Source organism: Equus caballus, chromosome 1 (assembly GCF_041296265.1).
Source record: "Equus caballus isolate H_3958 breed thoroughbred chromosome 1, TB-T2T, whole genome shotgun sequence".
Classification (NCBI taxonomy): domain Eukaryota; kingdom Metazoa; phylum Chordata; class Mammalia; order Perissodactyla; family Equidae; genus Equus; species Equus caballus.
Window position 1 is genome coordinate 28,145,181 of NC_091684.1, and position 11,408 is coordinate 28,156,588.

At 44.6% G+C, this 11,408-nt stretch overlaps 1 protein-coding gene across 8 annotated transcripts in view; it reads right to left on the bottom strand.

The window, feature by feature from the left end:
- The window catches only part of CNNM2 (cyclin and CBS domain divalent metal cation transport mediator 2), a 156,745-nt gene extending 145,949 nt beyond the window's left edge, over positions 1-10,796 (bottom strand). For all 8 annotated transcript variants that reach the window (XR_011421273.1, XR_011421266.1, XR_011421279.1 and 5 more), the window contains exon 1: positions 6,950-10,796. Coding sequence is in view for 4 of the 8 variants with exons in the window: in XM_023640152.2 (XP_023495920.1) it covers positions 6,950-8,567 (1,618 nt within the window). In the remaining 4 variants the exon portion in view is untranslated. The remainder of the gene's footprint in view (positions 1-6,949) is intronic.
- Positions 10,797-11,408: the final 612 nt, after the last annotated feature.

The window sequence follows — 11,408 nt, forward strand, 5'->3', positions numbered from 1 at the left end:
AGTATTACAAATTTACACTGTTACAAAGAAACAAAACTTTGCTATATTAGACATTACCATTTTTTATACTTTTGATGTAATCAACATTAAAAGATCTTAGAGTAATTTGAGACCTTCCTTTAGTCTTCAAACTTTGGCTATTTAAGGGCGTCCAAAATTCATGAGTACTTGCTCTATTTCTTTTAAACTTTGTCGTCTTTTTCAGTCACTTATAGTTAAGGAAAATGAAGAATTTTTTTAATTCAGTATTCTTACTCCAAGTAGAATAGAACATATAATCAACTGTTCTGTTTCCCTTCAAAATATATATGCCTGTGGCCATCTCATCAAGTAACAGCAACTGCTAGAAAAGTAACAAAGCGTAGCATTCTGTCACAATAGAAAGGAAAAGAAAAAACCTACAATAATGAACCACTCTCAAGATTTCCACATCCCTAACTATGAGCACACATGGCCCACGGTGTCTTCTTGACTACAGACAGAACAAGAAGAACGAAGAACCTACAGAATCATCATGATACAAATAGTGGTTAACTGACCACTAAGTGCCAGATCCTATTAGAAGCATTTTTACGTTCACTGTCACATTAATTCTAACTAAGTAATCTCTGTTTAGAAAATATCCCATTTTACTGCGGAAAAAACTGACGCTTAAAGAGGTAAATTACCTGTCCAAAGTAGATGCAGAAAGAGCACATTTTTCTCAATCTTTGCATTAGCAGATGGTGAATGCAAAAAGAGAAACATTCCCACCTAGGTCTGACAGCAAGGAGGGGTTAAGGATGAAGAAATGAGGATCTCACCATCATTACAGCAGTGTTTACGATCAGTGGCAGCACCAATGTAAATCAGGGGGGGAGTTAGCATCCCCATTATCTCCATCAACTCCTAAGCCAGCCCAACAAACACATCATCGACAGAGGGTGCTAGTTATTGGTCTCCTAGCTCCCCCTTCCAGAGCATGCACCCCTAAAATCCTCCTATGTAGACAGTCTGGAGCTGCCAGTGTAGTGATGTTGAAAGAAAGAAGGCTTCTTATTGTCTCTTCTTTCCAATGTTGGTAGAATTTGAGGTTTCTTGTTTGTGTGTTCTGAGAAAAAGAAGATGAAAAGACAATACTAAAATTATATTCAACCCTAGTCATCCATTTCCATGTATTTAAATTTAATAAATATTCTTTATATGTCAAGCAAATCGTACTGGCATTGAAACAGACTACCAATGAAATGTATGCATTTAGAGGGAAGGGCCCCTTAGAAAGAAATATACTTCCTTATATGGAGCTAAAGTAAACATCTAATTAGAGTCTAGAGATTTGTTCTTAAAAGCTTAAGTAGTTCAAAAGCAAATACAACCATAAAATATTATGTTGGCTCAGTCTATTTTGTGGGTTTTCCTGGTTAATAATATTTTAAAGGGTGTTTAGTTTTGCTAATAATTAAAATTAACCAGTCTCTTACAGTAGTTTGGAATGTTTCAGAATTTAAGTAATTCTGAGACCTTTTGGGGGGAGGGGGCAGGTGCTGTGTAATCCCCGTAAAAACCAAGAGAAAAAGCAGAACAAGGTCCTTTCCTGTTTCGTCCAGCTCATACCAAGTCAGAGCCGGTATTCAACTGTCGTGTCTCCTGACCAAAAAGGCCATGCTCAGGCTTCATGATCCTATTAACACAAATAACCTCCAAAAACCAGACATGATTCTCTGAAAGAATTTAACTTACAATATTTAAAAAACTGAAAAAAAAAAAGGATACATAGATGCATGAAAGGGACACTTGCTCCAAATGCTTTGACGAATATCTCAATGGAAAATTTATAGACCGGTACTGTGAACAAAAATTAATAGAACCAAAGAAGTTTCACCCCACAGTCCCAAATCCAATCTTTATTATTCTCATAGTAGAAATGACCAAAAAGAAAATACATCCTTCAGGGACATCCAAAACAAGTTAACTCTAAAGGAATACCTTATACTTAACTACCTGAGGCTTCAAGCAAACTATATACCAATACTCGTTTCCTAAAATACCCTCCTAGTCTGACCTTAGCAGAGTAAAAAACTTGAAGTAAGCTAAAATAAAGCGAGCTCACACATTGAGACTTATTTTCTATGAAACAAAATGCCTGTCAAAGATGGCTTGAATCCAGCATATCAAAAAGACTGACATCAAAACCACAAGACAAATAAAAACCAATGGCGAACCTGAATATTTGCTTTCACCATTAATGCAGCTACCTTCAACTCTGTCAGAGTTAAAGTACCTTTAACTGGGGATCAGAGGGCCAGCTTGTTGGAGTGTAAAGAATTCCAGTCTAGAGTCAGGGACATGGGTTCTAGTCCTGTTGATGCTACTAGCTAGGTGAGTAGCTTTAAGCAAGTCACTTAACTTTCTCACCTTCTCTGGGTTTACTTTCCTTATTTAAGAGGTTAAGTAGACTAGCATTTCCTAAACTCACCTAACCATAAGAATTACCTCAGGTTAACTGTTAACCATATGGATTCCAGGGCCCCTTCCCTGGAGATCCCACTTCAGGAGGTCTCTGAGTGAGGCCCCACGACCTTATTCTTAATAAGTGATCCAAGTAATTCTTACCATCTGGTGAGTGTCACAAACAGTGGACTAGATGGATGATCCTCAAGCTGTCTGCCTTCCAGCTCTGATTCTATACTACCTGGATATTTCATAATTGTGTTCTAAAATCACACAAAATTATAATAGTTTAACGTGCGTTACTGCATAAAAAGAACAAACAAACAAAATCATAGAAACAAATATATCCACCACCCCGCCACGCCCAACACCATTCATACCTTTAAACACCAATAAAAACATCCTCCTAGATTCTAGGCGAGTGGAACGCTTTATTTGGCGAGAAAAAGTTTTTAATGTTAAACTCTCAACACATTAATATGAAAAGATTTGTTGTGATATAGGAAGAGACAGTTGTAGAGCTAACGTTTGAGCAAAAATCACACATTGCAATCTTCCTTTAAAAGACGTCATCTGGTGATCCTACCCGTTCCCAGGTAAGAAAAAGCTAGGAAATAGCCAGCCTAAGTCCCTAGCAGCTGTGAAACAAGCATCCTCGCAATACTGGGAGGCAATTGCTGCAACACTAAGAGAAAAAAAACAAAGCAGCAAAAACTAGTTACTAACCCTTTAAATTCCACCCCGGTGTAGACAACTGGGTGGCTAAGAGCCCACAATGTCTGTTAGGAAGGTTTGTCAGGTAAATGAACAGCTTCTAGTATCCTTTCTGCACACAAAGGTAGCAATCTTTCATTTAGTGTTTCTTTCCTCTACACTCTTTTGTTTTAGGCAGTTTTTCTAAAATTCTCATAATCCTCTGGGGGTATTTACTTTTATCGTTTTAGATTTATAAGTAACTACAAAATGAACAAAAGAGAAAGACTGACTGCATGGAGCACAGGGGCAGAGGTGTAAAGGATGGTCGCTAGCAACCAATTATTATATAGGTGGCTACAAAGAAAAGTAAATAAAATCAAGATCAAAACACAAAACTGAGTTTGAGTCACCTTTGCAACAGAAACAGATAAGAAGCTAAGAGTGAAACCTTACTACAAACCACCTCAGCTATTAGGAAACAGCTGTCAGGAGTCCACCAGAGCAGCACACGCGTATACCAGAATGTCAGGATAAACGTTCTGAAATAAATCTTGATGCCCGACGCGGAAATATGGGGAATAGAATTCTTTAGATTTAGGATCACACAGGCCAAAAATTTTATTTATTTTAATGGCAAAAGTGGGGACACCAACTGTTAGGTACCACATCACAGAAACACTGGATGTGAAGCCATCTGTATGTTTAAATACATTTCTGTGTCTGTTGCCCAACAAGCTCCGAGGCAATGTTTTGACAAAAGATCAAACTTCGCACTCACTTAAAATAGAAATGCATAATGAGGATCCAGGGGACCAGCATAGCAGAATGGTAGACCACTGTCACGCACCTGAGTTAAAACCCCAAATCAACAACCTGCTGTGTGACCTTGAACAAATCATTTAACCGAAGCCTCAATATCCTCATGTGTAAAACGGAGATTCCTTCACTCAGACATCATGAGATTTAAACAAGGTGATTCATGGAAAGCCTCCAGCCCTGTACCTGGCACAGAGCAAATAACTAAGAAATAATAATAATAAGCTAACTGGAAAATTAGCATAATTACTGTCTTCCAACCTCAAGTAGAGCTAAGAGTTTCCTGGAAACCAGGCAAAAAGTTCTAATTGTCAGAAAGAAGACATTCACATACGCTTATGTAAAGGCAGCTTTTCGTTTCTTTCCACATTACAGAACCTTTCCCCTCCTTAGTAAAGAACAACTCAGACTAATGATGTACAGCCATACACAGGAAAGGCTTCCTGCAGACATTCTTAATTAGGAAGGATAATTTTCAATGAGATCCGGATTAATGATCTAACCAGTTTTGGGGATTACAGTTGGTATTGTTAGGAGAAAGAGGGGAAGAGAGGAAGAAAAAGGCTTCAAACCATTACACACACCATTATTCAATAGAGAAAAAACAACAGAAGGGTGACTGTTCATATTCTTTCATAAGTGAATTAGAAAATGAAGGAAAAAAATCAGGTGAACTATTCTACCTCATATAGAAAAACAAACTAACACAGCTGTCAGTACGGTTAAAGGCACCAAAAGATCAAGAAAGAGAAGGCGAAATATCAGTTATTCCTATAGGTTAAGTAACAACACCCACTCTGTCCCTTTAAGATTATGGCTTGAATTTCCCATTGCAACCCACTGTCTTTGCCTGTTCTTCTGAATATGTCACTAGCTTGAATGTACATTTAACTTGTACCATCTTCTTAACCAACTACATCATTCTAGTTAAGGACAAAAATAAAATCGTGTGCATTATTATTTTTCTGGAATTCATGGGAAAATGTTAGTAATTCAATCATTTAAAGGATACATTTCAAAGAAAACACTGTGAGAGGTAATTTTGGGGGAAAAAACAGTTCCTCATGAAAACAAATTAGTCACAGGAAAATTGCTCAAGGACAACCAAAAACAAATCTCAAAATAATGCAAATTTTGAAATTTTGAGTTAGGGGCAGGATTAATGAGTTGTGAGGTGGAGAGTAAAATTCTCAAAGAAAAAAGATGCAGGAATAAAGAAAAGACTAGTATATACTAGTGATATCGACCCATGAGTAGATGTGCAAAAGTTCTGAATAATAAAGAAAAACAGAGACTAAGTTATCTGTATCAATATTGGGAAATTTAGCAACAAAAAGAAAATAAAGTACTATTTCACAGGCATTTTCAAGCATTTCAATATATCTTTCTGTATTGCAGATATTCCTGCAAAATGAAACAAGAGACTGGTTAGATGCTCTAATTAACAATTTAGTAGTGAAAGAATAATGACACCCCCAAAAGGAGTTCTGTCACCTAGAGATAATGGGCATTTTCTTTTTACTATTTAAGAATCCGGAAGAATCTCCTTCTGCTTTTAAATGCAAATTACCAATCTCCAAAGCACATTCTGCTCTATTCCTTTATCTGAAAATTACTGCAATGTGGTCCTGTTCCAGAGAGGACACTATTCAGGCAGGAAAACGGAATTAGGACAAGCACACACTCTGTGAATATGTTCAGATCATCACATCCAGTGAGCTGTCACCATTTACACGTGGCCATTTTCAGTGGAGAGACCACTATTGGTGACCAAAATTCTATTTGAAGAAGGAAAACTTAATTTTGAGACTACTAGGTCATTAAAGGTAACATACACATTTTAATACGTGTGCATGGACTAGCATCAAAGCAATGAAAACACTCAGCATCTCTTGTTTTCAAATAACAACACTAGCTATTTACTGGAAACATTTTTAAAGGTAGAATTCCAGTAATAGTAGTAGGCGTTGTTATTTACCTGTTCGTTACATGGTAAAACAAACAAACAAAAAATACCACGATGCAAACAAAGGGGAGCACACCAGATTCTGCACTTCTCTTCCCTGTTATAACTCCCTGGAATGGTGAGGGGTGACTTGAAGGCACACTTCAAGCTCACGTACCAGGTGATCAAGGTTAAAAAGAATCCTTTTAAACCAGAAAGACTCAAGAAATAAGTAAACCATAAGAGGAATTCATCCTATTGTTAAAGGTTCAAGCTTTCTGCCGAAACCACACTTGGTTTGGGGAATTTTATTTGCTGTCAGGTAAACACAACTAGTGAAGAAAGCTAAAGAAGATAAAGCCTTGTAAAAGGCTAACTTACCACTAGTCTTTCCAAGTTATATATTAATAACTAACTTTAGTTTTTTTAAAAAACCCTCGTTTCCAGTTAAGGCAAGTCACATCCAAATGCGTGAATTCTTTGGGTGATATTTGGCTTACCCCACTCCCTATCCTCAAAGGCAGACCTCAGTCTTTCCCACAGGCCACTAGACAACCAGTATCAGCAGCTACTGAAAATGCACTTCCAATCTCTGAAACGTCAATGAATGGTTTAAGGAGGAGGAAAAGGATTGTACTGGGTTCAGAAAAGCTATTTAAATGTTTTCCAAATGCTTGCGGTTAGTACGCATCAACCAAATGGTATAGCATGGCATCAGCCGGTCCCTACTTTCATCTACCCACTCAGAACCCGGGCATGAATGCAGCAGGCCCTTCAAAACCAGAAAGCTGGGGAGAGCATCATGCACAGAAAATAGGAAGCCTGCTTTTTGATATGAGAAAAAGCAAGAGATGGCAGTCTTGCGCTTTTAAAGACCCTAGAAGCTCTTACTAGTTTAATCCACCCCCAAATCCACACCACCCTTTCAACTTTGCACTTAAGAAGAGAGGAGAAATTCCGGTCAGCTCGCCTTGGAGGGTAGGTCTGAGGGTAGAGGACTCAAGGAGGGAGGAGGATGGAGAGAGAAAGAGCAAGCCAATGAAAGATACCAAAATTTCCCACCTTTCTTAAATTCTTCCAGCATAGCGTCCAACTTGGTGTCATTGAAAACAAAGTGCAAGGGGTGATTATAAAATTTAGTGATGGTTTTCAGGGGAGTACAGTCATCTGGATCCACGAAGGCCAAGTCTTTGACAAAGAGGAGGTCCACGATGTTGGAGCGCTCCCCCTCAAACACCGGAATGCGAGTGTAGCCGCTCTCCATGATCTCTGACATGGTGTTGAAGTCCAGAATGGCTTCGCCGGTGATCATGAAGCAATCCCGGAGCGGAGTCATCACGTCCTCCACCGTCTTGGTGCGGAGCTCCAGCGCCCCTTGGATGATGTTCAGCTCCTCTTTAACGAGGTCGTTGTAAGGGTCGGTGACCCGGAGCATCTCCAGCAGTTTCTCCCGGTTATAGACCGTGCCTATCTCCTGGCCCAGGACGCAGTCCAGCAGTTTGCTGACCGGATAAGAAGCGGGGAAGGTCATCATCATAAAAAACTTGGTGAGGAAGATGGTGTTGGCTCCTACAGCCAGGCCGTGTCGGGAGCAGATGGCCTGGGGCACGATCTCCCCGAAGATGACGATGCCGATGGTGGAGACCACCACCGCCACGAGGCCGGAGCCGGCGATGTCGTCGAGCAGGATGGTGAGCGTGGTGTTGACCAGCACGTTGCCCAGCAGCAGCGAGCACAGCAGGTAGTTGCCCTGCCTGCGCACGGGCTCGATGCGCTTGGCGTAATTCTTCTCCTTCTCCGTGCCGCAGTTCTGCACGATGCGCAGCTCCATTGGGTCCAGGGCCATGAGTCCCAGGTTGAGGCCGCTGAACATGCCGGACAGGCACAGGAGCAGCGAAATGAAGATCACCTGCAGCCAGAAGGGCAGCAGGAACTTCTTCTCCTCGCCCACGATCATCTTGGTGTCCTCGCCGTCGTGGTAAATCCATGTGGTCTCGGCCCACGGGGGCGGCGGGAGCCCGGCCACCCCGGAGCCGCCCTTGCCCCCGACAGCGCCACCCGCGGACCCCGGGCCACCGGCGCCCAGGGCAGGCGTGGAGAGCGACGTGCACAGGTAATAGGACTTGCTCTTCTCCATCTTGCGCAGCGGCTTGATCTCGATCTCAATGATGCCCGATGTACGGCGGTTGAGAATGATATGGGGCAAGATGATGATATCTGAGGTGCGGATGCCGCAGCGCTGGGGGCCGCTGTCCGGCTCTGGAGGCGCGGGACCCCCAAGCCCGCGCTCGCCGGGATTGTGGCGCCGCCGCTCGTGCTCGGTGAAGGCGATGCGGGACCACGTCTCGTTGTTGATGTTCTGCCCGTACACCCGCAGCTTGACCCGGGTCCGTTCGCTCACCCGCAGCGCCCCCCCTTCCATGAACGACACGTCGTTCGTGTCCTCTAGCCGCAACCCGATGATCACCGTCTCCTCGTTCTCGCCCGCCGCTGCGCAGCCGCCCGCGCCGCAGCAGCAGCTCAGCAGTAGCAACGGCAGCAGCCGCCCCGCCGCCTGCAGGACCCCCCGGCCGCGGGCGCTGAGGCTGCGGCGCGCCGCCATCTTCCAAGTGGGCAGTGCAGCGGCTGCCTGCCCGCCCGCCATCTTTACTTCGGGTTCACAAGAGCCACAGCCAATCATAGGGTGGCTGCTCCAGCTGCGGCTTCATCCTTCCCACCCGACGGCACGAGCGCAGGCACCGGCCCCTGGGAGAGATTGCAACGGAGCGTCCCCACCCGGTGCTCAGCAGCCCGCCTCCCTGACTGACACTGACTCGGCCTCCGCCAGCTGAGGGTCCTCTAGCCTCGCGGAGGGGGGGCGGAGGGGAGCGCCTGCCACTCCCGAGAGAGGCAGGCCAACCAGCCAATCACGAGCGGGCGCCCGACCCCGCCGCCAGGGGGCTAGAATGGGGGCGTGGTCGCGAGCGGCCCCGCGGACCAATGACAAGGGACGTGGGTGGGACGATGAGGGCAACTGTCCTCCCCAGCACGCCAAGTTTCCAACTGAAAGGCGCGTGACTCTTGTGTATGTGCGAGGGGAGGAGGTGTGGCCGGCCGGGGCCCGACAGCCAGTCACAGACGAGAGCTGTACGAAAGGGGGCGGGGCCTCCAGTCCCGCTGCCAATGAAATGGTGCCGTGCACAGGGCCGGTGCTCCCTGAGGGGCCTCGGTGGTAGATCGCCGCGCCTGGGTCGGCATGGTTGGACTAATATCTTGTGGAGCAAGTTGGCCGGTTCTCGCTGCACCGCTCTGCCTGCTCCCAAACGCTCAATGCCCGTGCACAGAGGGCTGCGCCTTCTGCCTCAGGAGCCAAGAGTCCCACTAGGGGCGGCTGAAGATGCACATTAGCCTAAAAAGAATCCAGGGCACTTGGCCACGCCACTCTCCTCTATTTGTGCGGGCCGCTCCGGCTGGGATAAGCGAGGCCTGGGTGACCCCAGCAGCCACCGACCGGCTCGTCTGCAGCCTCTCACTTCTCCTTAGGAGAGGCGCGCTCTCTGCAGCTCGCGGTCAGGTGGCGCCACCTTCCGGCTGCATGGGCGCCCTGCAACGCTTTCCAGGTCTGCCCCAAACTCCAAAAGGTGTGCTGGGGGGTGGGGAGGTTAGAGTGAAGCAGTTTCCCAAAGCTCCTAGTCATAAGAATCCCCTCGTATTCCTGCTGAAAGTCTGTACTCCCTGGACCCCAATCCACATGTACTGAAGGGGTAGGACCCATGCAACTTTAGGGAATGGGAGAGGGCAGATATCCTAAGCAGACCCATAAAGGCGCATTATTAATCACCTCTTTTTTTGTATTCTGCAAGCCCATTTTCATCCCTTTTTGTAAACCAATCAGACGTTTCTGATTAATTTCTGCTGGAGATGATTGCAATGTCCTCCTAACTGGTCTCTCCTCTTCTACACCTGCCTCCTTCCCTTCTCAACCCAGCAGCCTGAGTGGTTTTGTTAAAACAGACCCTGTAGCTCCCTCTTTTGAAACCCTCCACCAGCTTCCCATCTCACCACAGTAAAAGCCACAGCACGGAACAAATCCGACAAGGTTCTCAAGAGTCTGCTATCTCCCCTTACTTCTCTGGGGAGCATCACCTGCTGCTCCAGCCAGATTTTCCTAGCTGCTTCTCCTTCTGTCCAGGGACGCTCCCCTGGGAGCCTGTCCACTTGCTGTTGTTTCCTGTGCCTGGGACTCTCTTCCTCCAGGTGTCAGCATAGCCCCTTAGTTCACCTCCTTCAGAACTGCTCAAAGGCCACCTTTTTTTAACTTGTAAATAAACGCTCCCTCTACACCCTCTCTGCTTTATTTTCCTTCATTTAGTTATTATCTGTCTCTTTCCACTGGAACTTGACCTTCCTGAGGGCAAAGATTTTTGTCTGTCTTGCTCACTGCTGTATCACCAGGGCCTCAAAACAATATTTGTAGAATGTTAAAGAAATGAAAGGATTTTTATTCCGATTATTTCAAATAATGACCGAAGTCTAGTTCCTAGTCTTTCAGTTTCTGGTGCTACTTCCTCCACCCACAATTCTCATACTCCTATATTTGGAAAATAAGTTCAGATGAAAAAACTCAATTCACAAGCTTGGCATGCATTTATAAAAATAGCATTATCAGGGCCGGATCCATGGCCTAGTGGTTAAGTTTGGCACACTCAGCTCTGGTGGCCTGAGTTCAGGTCCTGGATATGGACCTACACCACTAGTCAATGTCCATGCGATGGCAGCGACCCACATACAAAGTAGAAGAAGATTGGCACAGATGTGAGCTCAGGGCAAATCTTCCTCAAGCAAAAAGAGGAAGATTGTCAACAGATGTTAGCTTAGGGCGAGTTGGGCGAATCTTCCTCAGCAAAAAAGAAAGGAAAAGAAAAAAGAAAGAAAGAAATAGCATTATTGAAGTTTAGAAGAAAAAAATTGAGTTTTTAGGGATATCTGACAAAAGTTAAGGATAGATATGGTCCTTCTAGGTCAGCTGATTGAAAATGAAACTTTTAACTTCATAAAAAGTTTAACTACAAATGTGTTTAAGGGAGCTAAGAGGGAAGAAGATTAAAGGCTCTCAAATGCTGAACGTACACTTGTGGGATAAGAGTGTGGAGAAAGGGGTGGGGGAGAGTTTGCCAAACCTACGGACCTATCCTGTGCATTTCAGAGAAAGCTAGAGCAGTCAGGAAAATGTGGCATTCAGCAGTTTAGAAGCAAGTTAGAAATTCAGGACTTCATAGCAAAAATGTCAGAAAGGACCCATGGAGACAATTTACAATATAAAATAAACCTAGCTCTTCGGATCCCGGGTGCAGACATGGCACCGCTTGGCAAGCCGTGCTGTGGTAGGTGTCCCACATATAAAAATAGTAGAGGAAGATGGGCACGGATGTTAGCTCAGGGCCAGTCTTCCTCAGAAACAAGAGGAGGATTGGCAGATGTTAGCTCAGGGGTAATCTTCCTGGAAAAAAAATGAAAAATAGAAATAAAAAACAAACCAAGC